At 40.7% G+C, this 20,075-nt stretch overlaps 1 protein-coding gene across 1 annotated transcript in view; it reads left to right on the top strand.

The window, feature by feature from the left end:
* Positions 1 to 20,075, top strand: part of LOC130917923 (S-adenosyl-L-methionine-dependent tRNA 4-demethylwyosine synthase TYW1-like) — a 105,008-nt gene that overhangs the window by 4,890 nt on the left and 80,043 nt on the right. The window contains exons 5-8 of the mRNA XM_057839703.1: positions 1,615 to 1,809; positions 10,636 to 10,911; positions 11,546 to 11,647; positions 17,731 to 17,857. Of these exons, the coding sequence (XP_057695686.1) occupies positions 1,615 to 1,809; positions 10,636 to 10,911; positions 11,546 to 11,647; positions 17,731 to 17,857 (700 nt within the window). The remainder of the gene's footprint in view (positions 1 to 1,614; positions 1,810 to 10,635; positions 10,912 to 11,545; positions 11,648 to 17,730; positions 17,858 to 20,075) is intronic.

The raw sequence follows: 20,075 nt of genomic DNA, 5'->3' as shown, positions 1-20,075 counted from the left end.
TTTACCTGGAAAACGCATCTCTACTTAAAGAATTTTCAAGCCATTGGTCGTCGGCCGAGCGGCATTCTCGGTGGACAAGGAGCATGTCAGCCACAAAATGCAAGCCACCTCCGTAATAAAGCGTGTGCCATGATCCCAGTATTTGAAATACCGTACTGGCTCGAATATAAGACGGTGTTTTTTGCATTGAAATAAGATTGAAAAAGAGGGGGTCGTCTTATATTCTAGACATTATACCCATTCACGACGCTGGATGACGCCAGATATCATTGAAGCAATGTTCTGTTATGACACATCTCAGCTACTGTCCCCATTCACGACGTTAGATGTCACCAGATATCATTGAAGCGATTAACCAGTTTGCATTATTTTATTGTAATGTTTTTCCTTGTTCAGATTTGTTTGAAGACTACAGTTACAGTTAGACTTGACTTTGATAGTTAATGCCATTATTGCAATTTTATTGTTTTATCACAATAGATTGGTTTATTTACATTTCAAAAACCAGAAGCCATTTATTTACAAATGTGATTGCGCTTTAGTTTACATATTTAAATGTTCAGATATTAAGATTTGAATGAGGCAAAATAACATGCTTTTTCTCTCAAATATATTGTTATAATCATTTGTTTCAGATCTACTGTAATTATTTTCTGTATAAAAATTAATTTGGTGTTCAAAAAGTCTTTTTTCAAACTTAGGTCTTGAAAAAGAGGGGGTCGTCTTATAATCAGGGCACACATATTCGAGCCAATACGGTAATACAAAACACGATGCTTATTCACTTCCACGTAAGTCCAATGGTCCCACAGTTGTCACACTCTTGTTTTCGCTGATCTCGGGGTGACCGGGAACTTTCTGGAACGCAAAAAGGCTCACACGCCTCTCCCTGGTGCAGCTACAAAAGCCTGCAGCCGTTTGGCTGGTGTGATGTGAAAAATAAACAAATTAATCCGCAAAATCAGCTGAATCCGTTGTCCATCTGCATGCTATAAAGCAATGCTGTATTGTAAGACGCTGACCCCGGTGACGTCACATTCCCATTTGTCCTAAACCCGAGACTGGAGCCGTAAGTCACACATTTTCATGGTGCGGGATTCAAAAATTGAATGTATAAAACGATCGCTTCCACACAAATACAAGCGGTCCATTTCATTCTGGAGCATAAAAGACGCGTGAAATATGAAATAAACATGCTTTTTGGTGTAATACGCACTTGAAGAAACTACTGTACTTCCAGAACCAATTAATTTCGTAAGAAGAGGTACAACTGTGTCTTGAATTGCATTTGACATTCTTTTCATTTTTTTAACTTTAACAGTTATTGATTGGTTTGTTCTCACACAATATGAGGTTGCTAGTCACTTATTTAAAATTTTCAATAAAATTGTTGACAAACCTCTGAATGATATATTTAAAAAAAAAAAATAAATAAAATATTATCATGTTACCGTTAAATTAGATCAGATTTACAAGGTTGCTTGAACAGATCACATTTTTCATGTTATTGTGGGAATTTGTAAATGTTATATTCACGCCTAATGAAATGTTAAGAAGGAATACACATTCAGAATTAAATTAATGCTCCTCCATCATCTCATTTGTGCGACACAGTGCAATAGCAAGTGCGTGTGCGTGTTCCTGGTGGCCACGTACACAGACGGAAGGCCTACCGACAATGCCGAGTGGTTCTGCAAGTGGCTGGAGGAGGCGTCCACCGACTTCCGCTACGGGAAAACATACCTGAAAGGCCTCCGTTACGCAGTGTTTGGCTTGGGCAACTCCGTCTATGCCACCCATTACAACACGGTAAGACTGGCAGTAGTCACTCATTCATGGATAGGACTTCTATCACCATTAATAAAAAACAGCATTTTATTCAAAGTAAATAATATTCACAGGTTTTAAATTTTAAAAGTTTTTCTTTCAAGAATAGGCAACTGGTTTAACATCAATAAATGACTTTTTTCATGGAAAGCATTTTTTTTTTTAAACACAAAACTAGGGCTGTCCCAAACGAATGTTTTTCTCCCCATTAGTCGACTATTTTTACGACTAGTGAATTTTTTTTTTTTTTGGTACTAATCTTGTGATTATTTTTGGTTGATGATTATACACAAAAACATATTTGAACACTTATTTAAATTCTTTAATAAAATAAAAAATAAACACATAAATAACTAAGTCCAATAAAGTCAAATGCTTGACATTCACGAACAGTAGTGCAAATGAATACAAAAAATGCAGAATCAGAACACCTTTCCAGCAGGATTTAGCACGATTTTGTCTACTCTCATATCTCTATATTGTTCTCTCTAAAGCATTGAATGAAGGCATGGGAGCATGTCTACATGGTTAGGTGTCAAGCTTGCTCTTTTTTTCGTGACAACCTTTCCAACAGGTGAGAAAAGACGCTCAGATTGTGTTGAGCAGAATAGCCAGATAGATAGCACGTTTTCCTTTATTAATACGTAAAGCAGCGGGACTAGCAGCGTGCCTGCAGGCCTGAACAAAATTCGACCAGTCACTGGCGTGAAATACAGTGGTACCTCTACATACGAAGTTAATTCGTTTCAGAATCTTGTTTGTAAGTCGAAATGGTCGTATGCCGAGCAGAATTTTCCCATAAGAATACATTATAATTCCATTAATTCGTTTCACAGCCCAAAAACCGACACTAAATCCTTAATAAATACTTCTGGTACTATTCCAAATGGCAATTACACATAGCAAAACAAATGAATTATAAACCGTAATAATACCATAGACTTCATAACCCATTGACATGACACAGGACACGGAGCCGATTTGTAGGGAGTGTTTAAAAAAACCCTTCAAATTCAAATATTTTCAAAACCATAGCTGCTACCGACCTAAAACCAAAACAGGCAGCTACCTTAGCCATATGTGAGTCTCCATGAGCAGCGGCATAAAAAAATTCAAAGTCGTTCCCTTATAAAATCCCGATTAATTCTTTTTTATATAAGTATAACACAACTTAAAATGGTTTTAAAAGTCTCAGATTTTACACTAGAGGAACAAAAAACACCAAATGCAGAGATAATCACCGATATTTTCAGGATCAATAGCAATATTTAACATAACATATATGTTTTTGACCAAAATAACAACTTAATTTTTTTTTCTTAATTTGCTTGGTTTTCAACAGCTAATAAATCATTCAATTTAACATCGGAAACTTAATACTTGAGGAAAACATGCAGAATCTATATTATTAATAAATTATATCTACAATCACAACTTATTATAAGAATAGCCCTTTATAATCATTATACACTGTATACTGTTAGCGAATGAGGCTAGCGACCGCCTGACGTAAAGAGCTTTTCTGGCGAAAATTCTTGTGAATAAATGCTTAAAACTCTAAATTCTTTACATACAGTGGGGCAAATAAGTATTTACTCAACCACCAATCGTGCAAGTTCTCCTACTTGAAAAGATTAGAGAGGCCTGTAATTGTCAACATGGGTAAACTTCAACCTTGAGAGACAGAATGTGGGGAAAAAAACTGAAAATCACATTGTTTGATTTTTAAAGAATTTATTTCCAAATTAGAGTGGAAAATAAGTATTTGGTCACCTACAAACAAGCAAGATTTCTAACTGTCAAAGAGGTCTAACGTCTTCTAACGAGGTCTACCGAGGCTCCACTCGTTACCTGTATTAATGGCACTTGTTTTAACTCATTATTGGTATAAAAGACACCTGTCCACAACCTCAGTCAGCCACTCTCCAAACTCCACTATGGCCAAGACCAAAGAGCTGTCAAAGGACAAGTAATTGTAGACATGAACCAGGCTGGGAAGACTGAATCTGCAATAGGTAAAACGTTTGGTGTAAAGAAATCAACTGTGGGAGCAATTATTAGAAAATGGAAGACATACAAGACCACTGATGATCTCCCTCGATGTGGGGCTCCATGCAAGATCTCACCCCGTGGTGTCAAAATGATAACAAGAACAGTGAGTAAAAATGCCAGAGCCACACGGGGAGACATAGTGAATGACCTGCAGAGAGCTGGCACCACAGTAACAAAGGCTATTATCAGTAACACAATGCACCGCCAGGGACTCAAATCCTGCACTGCCAGACGTGTCCCCCTGCTGAAGACAGTACACGTCCAGGCCCGTCTGCGGTTCACTAGAGAGCATTTGGATGATCCAGAAGAGGACTGGGAGAATGTGTTATGGTCAGATCAGGGGTCGTGTTAACCGAATATTTTCCGTCGTTGACCGATTTTTTAAAACGGTGACGGAAAAAACTGAAGTCCATCCGTCATTTTGACCGGTTGCAATTCACACCCCAGACCACAGGGAGGCGAGTGAGCATATTAATTAGCTATTGTCTCTCTTGATGCATGACGTCGTTGGCCTTACTCTGAAAAATGTCAAGGCAACTGAGTGTCCGAAGATTCTTCAAAAAGCCCCAAAACGACGTTGGTGTTGATAAAAGAGGTGAAAAAACAGGGACTGCACAAGCGGGCACGCAATTCAAGTCCATGCGCACCAGGAGGAAAGTGTGAGACTACGTTCAGGCCACAGCAGGTGAACTATTAATTTCATTGTTCCATATGCTACATATGGTAGGCTACCTACCTACTGGGGCCACAGTCAGCTGTTTTTGTCACTGCGGAGAAAAAGTTACATATTCATCTGCTTGATGAGTGATTGCACGGTGTGGATTCTCTGTTAAGCTTGTTCGGACAGAATATTAATTTAAAATGAATGAAAACTAAATACTATTGCATATGTTGAAGCGGTATGCAATGTTAAGAGTCTTGTTAGCTGTAGGCGCACTATCCAATTCCCCTCAGTATCCACTCGCGGGGGCCTGCTCTTGTCAGTGACGTTCCTTATTCTCGCTATATGATTATACACCTTTAACATTTGTTAATAATACGCTGTGTGTGTAGTATCATCCATCGCTTTTCCTTTTTAAATGGGCACTTATAAGCGAACGCAAGAAGTAACAACGGGAACATTTTTAAACAGGCATTTCACGGGAGAGCATTTCAACTCTTCGGCCAATCATATAGCGAGAGCGAGTGGATAGTGAGCGGACCGCGCGCGGCTCTTAAGTGTCTCTGTCACGTGACTGTCGTAGCCGGTAATGCGCTCGGCCAAATGGACACACAAGTACGGAAGGTAAATTATGCCAAACAAAGGGTCACCACAATGTCATTATCATCATTTTAAAAATTTAAGTGACGGGTAAAAATAGATTAAGACCGGATTTTTATGACCCTGTCAGTCAAAATGACAGACAACGAAAAAGTCTAGCGCAACCTCTGGGTCAGATGAAACCAAAATAGAACTTTTTGGTCGAAACACAGGTTCTCGTGTTTGGAGGAGAAAGAATACTGAATTGCATCAGAAGAACACCATACCCACTGTGAAGCATGGGGGTGGAAACATCATGCTTCGGGGCGGTTTTTCTCCAAAGGGACTAGGACGACTGATCTGTGTAAAGGAAAGAATGAATGGGGCCATGTATCGAGACACACAGCCAGGGCAACAAAGGAGCGGCTTCGTAAGAAGAATTTCAAGGTCCTGAAGTGGCCTAGCCAATCTCCAGATCTCAACCCCATAAAAAATCTGTGGAGGGAGTTGAAAGTCCGCGTTGCCCAACGACAGCCCCTAAACATCACTGCTGTAGAGGAGATCTGCATGGAGGAATGGGCCAAAATATCAGCAACAGTGTGTGAAAAGCTTGTGAAGAATTACAGAAAACGTTTGGTAGAGGTGTGCATCGACACCGCCCTCACGATTCGATTCGATTACGATTCGGAAGGCCACGATTCGATTCGATTCGATTCAGAGGGTCACGATTCGATTCGGTTCGATTCGGCAATGCATTAAAGCCTGGGATGCATTAAAATTCTAAAGCAAAGCATATTTTTTGTGAATCATGAGCCAACACAAGCGGACAGACATTGAACAACTTTTTATTGGCTCTTGTGTCACTCCTGGTCGAAGTCAAATGAAAATAGTATACTTTCATATATATCTTTAAAAAAAAAAAAAAATCACATCACAGCATTTAATTAGTGCTTATAATGAGACCAGGGCTTTCTCTCTCTTTTTTTTTTTTTACACACAGTAGCAGCCTTTCACACAGTGCAACATCTGAACTCCTGTGCAAAATCAGTAATAACAGTCACTGTATTTTAGTCACAACGACCCATCAATAAAAATATTCAAGTAAATATTAAAGAAAACGACAAAGAAAATATTGTAGTGCAGCAGCATCTTTATCGCAATATCAATCCAGGGATCAGTTCAGTTGCAAACAAAACATTAACTAAATTGCAATGTAGAACAAAAGTAAAATGTAGGCCTAGCCAATCTTATATCTATAATATTTCTCGCTCCCTCTTTCTCCGTTTCAGCCATTGTTATGTTATGTCCTATTTCTCTGCTCTATCGATTACAACTGCGCTTGTCTGTGACGTTACTCCGGTAAGGAAGCGGATTTGGGTTCCTCGTCCCCCCTGCATAGAGGTTAGATCTTGTGCCCAAACCCGACCCGACCCGAAATGTTAAGCATTCACGTTTCGGTGGGTCGGGTCGGGCCGCCGCGCCGGACTAATAAAGTATTTAAAAAAAAAAAAAAAAATGCGCAGAGGGCTGTGGCGCAGCCCTCTTTTTCTTCTTCTCCTCCCGTTATTTCGTTGTGTGAATGCTTTTTTAATTCTCATAAATATGTGTAGACTATTTAAATATTGAGTAAACTTGCGTTTTTTTCCTGCCAACTGAGAATTCGTTACGAAAGACACTTTTATTTACGCACACAAAGGCAAATGTGATCCTTTTGAATCTTCTCCTCTGTGTGTCTGTAAAACCGTTTTTTTTTTTCTTTTAATCAAACTTTCCCAGCGTTATTTCGTTGTGTAAATGCTTCTATAAATTTCATAAAAATATGTAGACTATTTAAATATTGAGTAAACTTGCGTTTTTTTCCTGCCAACTGAGAATTCGTTACGAAAGACACTTTTATTTACGCACACAAAAGCAAATGTGATCCTTTTGAATCTTCTCCTCTGTGTGTCTGTAAAACCGTGTTTTTTTTGGTTTTTTTTTTTAATCAAACTTTCCCAGCGTTATTTCGTTGTGTAAATGCTTCTATAAATTTCATAAAAATATGTAGACTATTTAAATATTGAGTAAACTTGCGTTTTTTGTCTGCCAACTGAGAATTTGTTAGGAAAGACACTTTTATTTATGCACACAAAGGCAAATGTGATCCTTTCGAATCTTCTCCTCTGTGTGTCTGCAAAACCGTGTTTTTTTTTTTTTATATTAAACTTTCCCAGCGTTATTTCGTTGTGTAAAGGCTTTTATAACTCTTATAAAAATATGTAGACTATTTAAACAGTAAGAAAACTTGAAGAAATAAAAATAAATTGCTGCTGCTGCTGCGTTTTTTTTTTCCGCATCACTCGGCTCGGGCATGCAAATCTGTAGTTAATTGATCTGGCCGGTCGGGCTTCAATACCAACGGGCCATGTCGGGTTGGGCTGGAATTTTTTAGGCCCGATCTAACCTCTATGGGCTTGCTTTGAATGTAAAGTAGCTCTCTCTACAGGTAAACATGAGAATAACAATGCAAATGGGGAAACCAAATCCATTGCATCACCGGAATTGCGCAGGGAAGATTTTTGAACGTACTTATATATTTTAAAATGCGCTGAATCGATTCAGCGTGTTGCCCGCATCGAATCGAATCGTCCCTGCCCCGCATCGGGATGCATCGCCGCATCGATTATTGTTGACACCCTTAACGTTTGACCTCCATTATTGCCAACAAAGGGTACATAACAAAGTATTGAGATTAGAGCTGTCCCGACTAGTCGACATAGTCGACGTCATCGATGACGTAAATCCGTCGACGAGCACAACATCCCGTCGACGGTTAATGAAGGGTTAAAAAAATATATGCGCGTAAAGTTCAGAATGTCGGATGCTCTGTATGCAAGCGGGGAAAGCGGCACAAAGCCAAAAAAGCGCACCAGAGTGTCCAAAACATTGACTTATTTCAAAGAAACAAAGGAGCGTACACTCTTCCGTCCTGTCTCTTCAATGCCAAGCTTGGCTGCACTTCGGCCGTGAATAAACACATCAGGCGCCGTAACCCAGTTTGTAAATTTTTTTTTTTTCATTTTTTGTACACCAGAGAGTGCTGTCGCCTTACTAAATAATAATGTTTCATTGACAATGGGCGTATAAGTGCTATTACTATTGTTCTTAATGCTAACTGAAAGGTTTATTTCATGTTATGGTTTATTTTATGGTATAGAAAATTATATAAGGTTAAAAGGTCATAAATATATACAATATATACAGTGATTGCACTTAAGGGAGAGATTGTCAATGATAAGGTAATAAATTAAGGTAAAGGCAATTCATATAGGCAATTCATTGATATATAAATAAGGTTTAAAAGGAAAAAGGTGAAAAGTTTTCGTTAATTTCTAATTGTGTTGTTTTATTTGTGTGCACCATAGCTTTTACAGTGTGATTACATCAAGGATGGAATAAAAGTTGTAAACCATCAGTTTAAGAGACCATCTTTTCAATCGGGATGATACACTAGTTAATTCTATCAGCATTTGAACTCATTATTTATTTGTGATTTATTATTGTTATTTACGTGTTTATTTGTACTTTAATAAATAATTTAGGTGTTCCAATATGTTTTTTTGTGAATTGATAAGCGTCAACAAAAATTTCATTGCTAAATTAGAAAACAAAAACAAAACAAAAAAATTTTTTTTTTTAATTATTAGATTAGTCGACTAATCGTAAACATAGTCGGCTGACTAATCGGGAGAAAATTAGTCGTTTGGGACAGCCCTAATTGAGATGAACTTTTGGTACTGACCAAATACTTATTTTCCACCATGATGTGCAAATAAATTCTTTAAAAATCAAACAATGTGATTTTCTGTTTTTCTTCTCTACATTGTCTTTCATGGTTGAGGTTTACCCATGTTGACACTTACAGGCCTCTCTAATATTTTCAAGTGGGAGAACTTGCACAATTAGTGGTTGACTAAATACTTATTTGCCCCACTTTATATGGAAGTAAAACAGTCTCAATTCTTGGTTTAAAGCAAAAAAAAAAAAAAAAAAAAAAAACGGGCACTTTAATTTACTTTACTTAAATCTTTCGAAGAATTTTGCTAGTCTGTTAGCTCTTTGTTGTGATAAGGGGGCTGCCACAATGGCTTTTTCCGTTCAGAATTCTTGTGAATCAATGCTTAAATCACTGAATTCTTTATAGATATGGACATAAAGCTGTCTTGATTGTTTAAAGAGCAAAAAAACGGGCAATTACGCATCCATTTTAAGTGTATATGCAGAAGAATGATGCCAATGCCTTAGTGGTTCCCATTCTCCCATTGATTTTTTTCACAACGTTTCAAAATGCATGCGTGGTATGAAAAATATAATATTTACCTTGAATCCTCAAACAAATCACTCCTGAGACAATCCTTCCTGTTTGTATGCGGTAGAGCTTTCGTAGTTCTTCAAAAATCCAAGATTAAATCCGACATGAGTGTGTGTGCCTTCTTCGGCTATTACTAAATGAAGCTCGGCCCCCTATGATAAGGCGTGATGCAAAGAATGATGAAGTGTCAGGTCAATAGGAATTATGAAGTCTATGGTTGTTGATGGCAATATGGAACTTATTGACATGAGAGAACATGGCGGGGAGGACTTCTGATTTTGAGCTGTTAAGTTGGAGGAAGTTAGAGAAGAACAAAGATTTAATGTCATCTAAACAGAGGGTGAGGGAGGAGAGTGGACGTGATGAGGTTGGTTTTGAGGAAATGTAGAGCTGGGTGTCATCCGCGTAACAGTGAAAGTGAATGTTGTGTTTGCGGACGATGGAACCGAGAGGCAGAATGTACAGGAAATGACAAAGAGGAGCAGCCCCAAGACAGAACCCTGAGGCACGCCAGCAGAGACAGGGAGGGATTTGGATTTCTGGGGGTTAAATTTCACAAATTGTGTGCGGTCCGACAGGTAGGAAGTGAACCAGGAAAGGGGTGTGTGGGTGATACCAAGGGAGGAGAGCCGGTCGAGAAGGATTGTGTGGGAAATGGTGTCGAAGACAGCAGTGAGATCGAGAAAGACTAGAACTGATAATAATCCAGAATCAGATGCTGTGAGGAGGTCGTTTTTAATTTAAGTAAGGCTGTTTCAGGGCTATGGAGGGAGCGTAAACCGGATTGAAACTGCTCGTAAATGTCATTGGTAATTAGGTGGTTATGGAGTTGGGATGCAACGTTTTTTTCAAGAATTTTGAAAATGAAAGGTAAGTTGGAGATTTGGGCAGAGGTTATTGAAATTGGTGGGATCCAAGTTGGGTTTCTTCAGAATGGGGAAAAAGGGATTATTACAAATTTGCAGCATGTTTATTATATGAAATGGACGAGGTGATTAAATGTTGTGTTAACGAGGTCAAAGGTCGCAGAGGTCAAAAAATGGTTGAACTTGGCTGCTTCTGCTCTCTCATAGTGCTCCTCTAGTTCTGTGTAAATATAATTCAAACTATAAGGTCCTCCTAGGTCAAAAATGCTCATTTAGATATGAATTTATTCTCTGTCCAGGTGGGCCGAAACGTGGACAAGTGGATGTGGATGCTAAGTGCTTCTCGTGTCCTGACTCGCGGGGAAGGCGACTGTAATGTCACGAAGAGCGCCAATGGCAGCATTCAGGCTGACTTTCTGGCTTGGAAGCTCAAGTTCCTCAACCGTCTACAGCTTCTCTGCCAGGACGACGACAACTGCTTCGGGAAAAACAAGAGCAGCCCTTCCTGCATCAAAACAGATGGACAGGAAGTGGACGAGGAGGAAAACACCACTTTGGTCGATAACTACTCTGAGGTAAGTTATGAGAAAAACCAAAGTACCGTATGTACACTACATGTCTATAATGCTGGTGTGTGTCTGTACTTGGTCACTATGGTTACAAGATGTTCTACACGCATCACATGTGACATTTCTGTCTGCTCCTCTGTTCGTCCTCCAGACACACTCTTTGCTCTTCTCACCAATAACTGCATTTTCACACGCAAGCACGCACACACGAACAGTGTGACAGCTCACAGATGACCGTCGTCATGGCAGCGGACACCTCGAGACTCGACTGTGTCGCCGAGACTTGTTCCTGACAGCATCTGACAAGCGTGGCCGTCATATTTTTCAGCAATGAAAGGGATTTTAGTTGCGCGCTCCTTTCACGTTTCAAATTGATAAGTGACTAATAATGGCAGGGTGAAAGCAGAATTTTTCAGGGAGATTAAAGTTGTCAATGAACATGTTTAACGTGTCATATCTGCATAAAGACTTTTATTTTTTCCACTGATTAATACACTTTAAAAAAAAAAAAAAAAAAGATAAGGAAATACTGGCCACAGCGGTTGCCAGAATATTAGCGTGAAAAAACTTAGTGGTTCAATAACCGTGTCATATTAACCCTCTGAAGAAAACCATAACTATGATTTTGTGGCTCTTACAGGTGGAGCAGTTGGAGTCCAGCAGTGACGAAAACGACTCGTCCCCTTCCCCCTCCGTGCTGGATGTGGAGGATCTGGGCAGCCTGATGAGCAGCGTCAAAGAGGTCAGTGTGCTGTCGCTCTTCTTTTTTTTTTTTTTTTCTCTCTTGCATGCCTCAGAAGAGGCAGATGGTCTGGTAGACGCCACACACCGGGCATCGGCATCAAGACGGGGTTGCGTAAGAGCGCAGACGCCCACTGACGTGATGAATGACTCAAGAGAGCGGATTGGAAAGTTAATACACTAGATCTGGTTGATTGTAGGCCTGAACGATATTAGAAAAAGAACTATCATTGCGATTTGGGGGGGGGGGGGGGTGATATATTTGGATATTATCTTGCGATATTAAAACTAGGAGAATTTTCATCAGGTAACTTGAGTAGCTCTTATTTGGATAGGCCTGAACGATATTAGAAAAAATTAACATTCCTATATCCAGTGTATCACAAAAGTGAGTACACCCCTCGCATTTCTGCAGATATTTAAGTATATCTTTTCATGGGACAACACTGACAAAATGACACTTTGACACAATGAAAAGTAGTCTGTGTGCAGCTTATATAATAGAGTTAATTTATTCTCGCCTCAAAATCAATCAAAATATAGCTATTAATATCTAAACCCCTGGCAACAAAAGTGAGTACACCCCTTAGAAAACACTTCCTTAAATGTCCAAATTGAGTACTGCTTATCATTTTCCCTCCAAAATGTCATGTGACTCGTTAGTGTTACTAGGTCCAAGTGTGCATTTGGAGCAGGTGTGTTCAAATTTGTAGTGCAGCTCTCCCACTCTCATACTGGTCACTGAAAGTTCCAACATGATACCACATGGTAAAGAACTCTGATGATCTTAAAAGACGTATTGTTGCGCTACATGATGATGGCCAAGGCTACAAGAAGATTGCCAACACCCTGAAACTGAGCTACAGCACAGTGGCTAAGATCATCCAGCGTTTTAAAAGAGCAGGGTCCACTCAGAACAGGCCTCGGGTTGGTCGTCCAAAGAAGCTGAGGGCACGTGCTGAGCGTCACATCTAAATGCTTTCTTTGAAAGATCGTCACAGGAGTGCTTTCAGCATTGCTGCAGAGATTGAAGAGGTGGGGGGGGGGGTCAGCCTGTTAGTGCTCAGACCATAAGCTGCACTGTACATCAAATTGGTGTGCATGGCTGTCAACCCCAGGAGGAAGCCTCTTCTGAAGACTGTACACAAGAAAGCCCGCAAAAGTTTGCCGAAGACATGTCAACGAAGCAAATGGATTATTGGAACCATGTCCTATGGTCTGATGAGACGAAGATTAATTCGTTTGGTTCCGATGGTCTCAAGCATGTGTGGCGGCGACCAAGTGAGGAGTATAAGTGTGTCATGCCTACAGTCAAGCAGGATGGTGGGAATGGCATGGTCTGGGGCTGCATGAGTGCTGGAGGTGTTGGAGAGTTACATTCCATTGAGGGAAACATGAACTCCAACATGTACTGTGAAAGACTGCAGCAGAGCATGATCCCCTCCCTCCAGAAACTGGGTCACAGGGCAGTGTTCCAGCATGACAATGACTTCAAACACGCCTCCAAGATGACCACTGCTTTACTGAAGAGGCTGAGGTTAAAGGTGATGGACTGGCCAAGCATGTCTCCAGACTTGAACCCATTAAAACATCTTTGGGGATCCTCAAGCGGAAGGTGGAGGTGCGCAAAGTCTCAAATATTCGGCAGCTCCGCAACATTGTCATGGAGGAGTGAAAGAGCATTCCAGTGGCAACCTGTGAAGCTCTGGTCAGCTCCATGCCCAGGAGAGTAAAGGCAGTTCTGGATAATAGTGGTGGCCAGTTGCCACACAAAATATTGACAGTTGACATGTTGTATGTTAATATTGACAACTTTGACTAAGGGGTGTACTCACTCTTGTTTCCAGGGGTTTAGATATTAATGGCTATATTTTGAGTTATTTTGAGGTGAAAATAAATTATTTTAGAAGCTGCACACAGACTTCTTTCATTGTGTCAACGTGTCATTTTGTCAGTGTTGTCCCATGAAAAGATATACTTAAATATCTGCAGAAATGCGAGGGGTGTACTCACTTTTGTGATGCACTGTATATTGCCAAGGCTCCACACTTACTTTTTGCATTGGTTGCACTGGTTACTAACTTTTTTCTTCAGTTGCACCAGCACACAATGTAGGCGCACCCACATTTTCATAGCATCGCCTTTAACACCATACTTTTAATCACTCTCCACAACATTCATATAATTCCTTCATTCATTTACCATCTTAACCGCTTATCCTTAGGAGGGTCGCAGTGGTGCTGGAGCTTACCACAGCTAATTCCGGGCTGAAGGTGGGCTACACCCTGAACAAATTTACTCACGCTTTGACACTTATGCTGCGGAGAGCAGCCTCTCACGTACACAATGAATGAGTTGGCACAGCACGCTTAAGACTGGGCTCCAAGTTTAACGTTGATTAACACATTTGTACCTTTGATATCAGAGCTACTGAGGCTTCCCTGGCCAGATCAAAGCTACAAATGTGTCAATCATCATTAACATTAAGTACCAAACGCCAGCTGCACTGGTGACCCCCCCCCCCCCCCCCCCCCCCCCAAAAAAAAAAAACAGCTTGGTTGCACTGCTTACCAGGAGGTAGGGTAAGAGGCTGTACAGGCATTAAGCAGAAAAATATGAATAGGGTAATTTTCGGGCAATAAGCCGCTACTTTTTTTCCCTCAGTTTGAATCCTGCGGCTTATAGTCCTGTGCGGTTTATTTGTTGATTTATTTGGTAAAACTAAAACTACCATAAGACCGTTATAATTGTGACATGATTATGACACATCATGGTCATTAATGAATGCTTCTGACAGATGTCATTAAGTATCATCAAACTTTTCCCTCACTTTCCAAACCGCCCACCTGAAACGCCAATGGATGCCTTTTTTGTACTCAAAACAACACAGAAAAGCTTATTGTCTACTTTATGTTGTTGAATTTTTAAAACTAATCCAACTTTTAAAAATACTCTTAGAACAACGTGGAACCAAGACCTCAACATTAATACATCTGATGAACAATGGAACAACATGCTTCATCTTGTTCATTCTTCATCAATTTGTTCTAGACATCAACTCTTACAGTGCAAATTTCTCCATAGGAGTCATTTTACAAATGCGAGGTTGGCCAAAATTTTACTGCAATACTGTTGAGCATGCGCACATTGCGATGGCGATGTTCAAACGATATATTGTGCAGGCCTAGTTGATTGGATCTTTTTTTAAAGGCTTTTTCCTTGCAAAAAACATGAAGTTGTCATGCCACTAAAAATGATCATTAGGATGTGTTTTCGGGGTAGTGGCTACTAAGGGTGTAACGGTACATGTATTTGTTACAGTTTCTTTGTGGAGATTATATTTACTCCGTCTTCTCTACTATAATGAGGACCATGAGGTACGACAGTATTACCCAGAAACGTCAACGTGGCAGCCACGAGAACGCAGTGAAACGCGGGCGTTAAAGTCAATCAGCCAATGCACACTAGTCGCAGTGCGGCCGCGTGTTAGACGCGTCCCAGAAGCGGCTCAACACGACGTATGCGAAAAGAACGGCAGAGTTTATTATTTGACGCGAGACGCAACCCTCCTGCGTCAATACTACTACCGGTAGATAGAATCTGGCCAGAAGTCACTCGTGTAAAAATACGGTGGATCCGGTCGATTTTCAAACTAATATGCAATCGTAACCCACTTTTTGAGTGCATCAGAGCTCCTGAGTGATAGATCGGGGCACAGTTGACTTGGGTCGGCGGGGTGTTGCCCCCTCCTGGTGGGGATCCTGTCCTCTCCCGGGCCTCATGGTCTGTGGGGTCCTGCGGTGTGCCACATTGGTTGTGGGGTCCACATGGGCGCGCGGTAGTGGGGGGGCGGTGCCGCTTCCCCTCGTCCCTTCCCTGTGAGCAGGTTAATGGGGATGGGATGGTCCTTGGGACTAGAGGCGTGTGAAATTTCCGATTCTTACATTATTCGCGATTCTGCCATGGAAGATTCGAGAATGATTCACCAACATCCAAATTCCGATTATTTAATTATACCAGGTAAAGCGGAACTAAAACACAGTCAGCGGGGTCTCCTGGACGCAATTAGGAACGGACCGAGAGTAAATATCATGTTTAACTCATGCCGCTAGATAAAATACCAATAATACCTGACTGTGGCCGACAGCCGCTACAAACAACGCCCAGTTGTGAGTTGCTACAAACATACGGCCACATAATGCTACGGTAGATGTCACATATATATGGAACAAGATGCGAAATGACAGACTTGCCGGCGTTAGTAAACAGCCACTGTCTTAAAGCAGTAGATTTCTCTGGAAGGCTCTTTCGTAGTGAACCTAATTAACTTTTTATCTAAAATAGTCATAAATCGGCAAAATCTTGACTTGAATCTATCGTTAAATGATGAAACTATTTTAAAACTTTCACATGTCGAAAGTAGACAAAAGGGAAATTATGAAATAACGGGAGCAATTTTAACAACTTTAACGGTGGATTCACAACTTTAAATTAATTGAATGTAGTTTGAAGCTGCTGATACAGAATGGGGACTTGAGTATTTTATTTACTATTTTGAACTGTTAGCTTGATACTGCAATAGTAGTGTGGTTTAGCCTGAGAGGATTTTTGAACAATTTTGAGACTAATGGACGAAACATTAAAAGCAGGGGGTGCATTAATAATCATAGCCTCTGAATCGTAATTGAATCGTTAGGTGCCCCAAGATTGCCACCTCTACGGGGGACTGCCCAGGCTCCCGGGGGGGTGACGGTGGCCCCTTTGCTGGAGCTACGGGAGGACCCCTCCTTAAATCATGCAGCATAGAATAGAATGTCAACATATCCACACTTTCATGTGAGTCACATAATACTGGGTTCCACACCTCACATTGCTGATTTAGATTCGCTTTACCTCAACTAATCATGTCTCCTTTAGACTCCCCTACTCTTTTACCTCAGTTATCAGGCCCCCTACATGGTGTCAACGGGTAAACATAATTTGCTAAAGATAGCACCACTATGTTCATAGTAGTGCTGCAACGATTAATCGATTAACTCGAGTATTCGATTCGAAAAAAAATATTCGAATTAAATTTTGTTGCCTCGAGTATTCGTTTGATTAAGGTGGCGTTGTAATGTTTTATTTTGAAAGTGTTTACATTTAGTTTATTGATTAGGGTGGATACATTTCCCTCTGGTCTGCCTCATTTCACATGGCTGAATCCAACTGCTCCCTGTTAAGACCAACGTAAGCTAAGTTTTTCTTTGGGCTAATGTTTTTTAATGCATTTGTAATTTAGTTTATATGTATATTTAGCCGTTTTTTGTGGGAATATGAGTCTGAACCATTTGTTGAGAGCATTGGAAAAAAAAACTTTAGCATTTTATAGCATTTAAGCTAGCGGACTTTTGCGATTTAAGTTCGCCAGTTATTCTTTTTTTGTACATATATCCTAATTTATTTATTTTTAATACCGTTTGAAGCTCAGCTCAGGTATTTTAATTTTTCATATTCCTTTTCCGATTACTCGATTATTCGAACTAACTAGTTCATCGATTAATCGACTACTAAAATAATCGATAGCTGCAGCCCTAGTTCATAGGCAGCCTAGGTGTGTAACAGTGTATTTCTTGTTGTTTTTTGTTGACCTAATTATGATGCAAATCTTCTTTTTCTGAACCTCTTATTGTCAATATTCTTTGATTTATTTGTTTTATATCTATTTTCATGGGTTATGTATTCAGTTCCGGATGTCTATCTGTTTGTATGTTTGTGTTCAAAATAACTACAACAAATCAAGGGATTGTTAGCAGATTTCCAGGATTTTTTTTTTTTTTTTTTTTTTTTCAATTTAAAAATAATTTTCCTAGTTATTTTACTTGCAGTATATTGTTAAATTATTTTTAAAAAGTAAAAAAAAGGAAAAATCAGTTTTTGTTTACTAACTAAAAAAGTAATTTAACAAAACATGTTTGTCTTTTTTATTGAAAAAAAAAAAAAAAGATTAAAAAATAAATAAAAATAGCAACATCAATTTAAAAGTGGTCCCCACTACACAAAATGATTTTGTCTATTCACAAATTTCTTCGTCTGCATTCCCAGAGTTCCTCAAATGGTGGACAGGTGGCCAAGCGCTCCAGGAAAGTGACGAGGAAGCGCCAAGAGGAAAAAGAGGAAGAGCGACGGGAGATGATCACACCCGCCCTGAGAGACGCTCTGAGCAAACAAGGTAGCATTGAGCCACCATGGTCCGCTGAATCCTTAATGTAGCGGCGAATAGCTTTTTTCTTCACGGGAGCATCTGCCAGGTGTGCATCATGATGATGATGATGATAATGATGGAGCTGGAGCCTCATTGCTTGCTAGTAATAAAAATAAAAGGACGTCCCAGTTGGAAGACAGCCAGATGTTTGCCACTACTCGCCTCACCTTGTTGTCTACACAAGGGCGACAAAGTTTGTTGAGTACCAAAACTTTGCTTAATTACGACAATGAATCAGGCACTATTCTTCGGTCAATTCTTCCAAAGGCTTCCTCTGTATCAAATCAATTTATTACTGATTCCCTTTCAAACAATGTAGAGGCAGAGTTTTACAGCATTTTTTTTTTTTTTAAATCAAATAATCTTTACCTCCCTGACTACCCTCCCTACACTACCCATCACGGTGCTGGGTAGTGGCTGCCACCCCGTTCCGGTCCCGGACGGCCCCGTGGCGGAATCGCCCACTGGACCCCAGCGGGGCAGCAGGGTGTCTGCCCCTCCGGGTGGGGATCCTTTCCTGCCCCGGGCCTAGTGGGCCGTGGGGCTCCCGCGGTGTGCCGCATCAGTTGGGAGGTTTTGGCGGTGGCTGAGGGTCCACGTGGGCGGGCGCTGGTGGGGGCCGGCGTGGGGGTGCGGTGGCACGTACCCTCATCCTTATCCTGAGGGCCGGTTAATTGGGGCACAGATGGTCCGGGGGACCACGCTGGGTCCCGGGGGATGACTGTTGCTGCTTTGCTGGAGCTACGGCACGGGGGTGGGACGCGCTGTCTGGAGGACTATCACAAGTCTGAGTTGGTTCACGCATGACTGGGTGCAGTTAGACCCACTCAGGTAGAGAGATTGTCCGTGCCAGGATTAGCCATGAGGTGGCATAGAAAAGGATGTCCACACTCACAGGTGATTTACATAATACTAGGTTCCTCGCCTCACATTGCTGAATTGTGTACGCTTCACAAAGTTCACACCACCTAATCACGTCTCCTTTTGACTCCCGTCCCCTCTTCTTTCTCCTCGGTTATCAGGCACCCCCACATGGTTTCCACGTGTAAATATAATAAGCTAACGTTAGCACCACAATGTTCATATGTGGTATACAGTGCTGGAAAAAGTATTGGCACCCCTGCAATTCTGTCAGATAATGCTCAGTTTCTCCCAGAAAATGATTGAAATTACAAATGCTTTGGTAGTAACATCTTCAGTTATTTTGCTTGCAATGAAAAAACACAAAAGTGAATTAAATAAAAATGTAATCTTTATCATTTTACACAAAACTCCAAAACTGGGCCAGTATTGGCACCCTCAGCCTAATACTTGGTAGCATAACCTTTAGACAAAATAACTGCGAACAAACGCTTCCGATATGCTCCAGGTCTTTGAGATTTGAAGAGTGCCTTCTCCGAACTGCCAATTTCAGATCTCTACACAGGTGGTCGATGGGATTCAGGCCTGGACTCATTGCTGGCCACTTTAGAAGTCTCCAGTGCTTTCTCTCAATCCATTTTCTAGTGTTTTTAGAAGTTTGTTATGGGTCATTGTCCTGCTGGAAGACCCATGACCTCTGAGGGAGACCCAGCTTTCTCACACTGGGCCCTCCATTAGACTGCAAAATTTGTTGGTAGTCTTCAGACTTAATAATGCCATGCACACGGTCAAGCAGTCTAGTGCCAGAGGTTGCAAAGCAACCCCAAAATATCAGGGAACCTTCGCCATGTTTGACTGTGGGGACCGTGTTATTTTCTTTGAAGGCCTCGTTTTTTTTCTCCCTGTAAATGTGGATGCCTTGTCTCATCTGACCGGAGAACATTCCTCCAAAACATTTTTGGCAAACTCCAGCCTGTCTTTTTTATGTCTCTGGGTCAGAAGCTGGGGTCTTTCTGGGTATCCCAGCATAGAGTCCCTTTTCATTCAGATGCCGACGGATAGTACAGGTTGACATTTAATCTCCGTCCGACGTCCAATCCATTTGGACGTTTGGAGGTGCGAATGCATTGGACATCTAGCATTGTCAATGACAGCTAATGAGATAAATGTGATAATAAAAATCTAAACAAAAACCTATGAATGTTCTCATATTTCTGAATTTCAGGACTTTTAATTTTACGACAAACCTGAAATCGATACACATACAGCAGGGCAAATAAGTATTTAGTCAACCACTAATTGTGCAAGTTCTCCCACTTGAAAA

The sequence above is a fragment of the Corythoichthys intestinalis genome, chromosome 6 (genome assembly GCF_030265065.1).
Source record: "Corythoichthys intestinalis isolate RoL2023-P3 chromosome 6, ASM3026506v1, whole genome shotgun sequence".
Taxonomy (NCBI): domain Eukaryota; kingdom Metazoa; phylum Chordata; class Actinopteri; order Syngnathiformes; family Syngnathidae; genus Corythoichthys; species Corythoichthys intestinalis.
The sequence above is the reverse complement of the archived record's forward strand: the minus strand, read 5'-3'. Positions and strand labels throughout refer to the sequence as shown.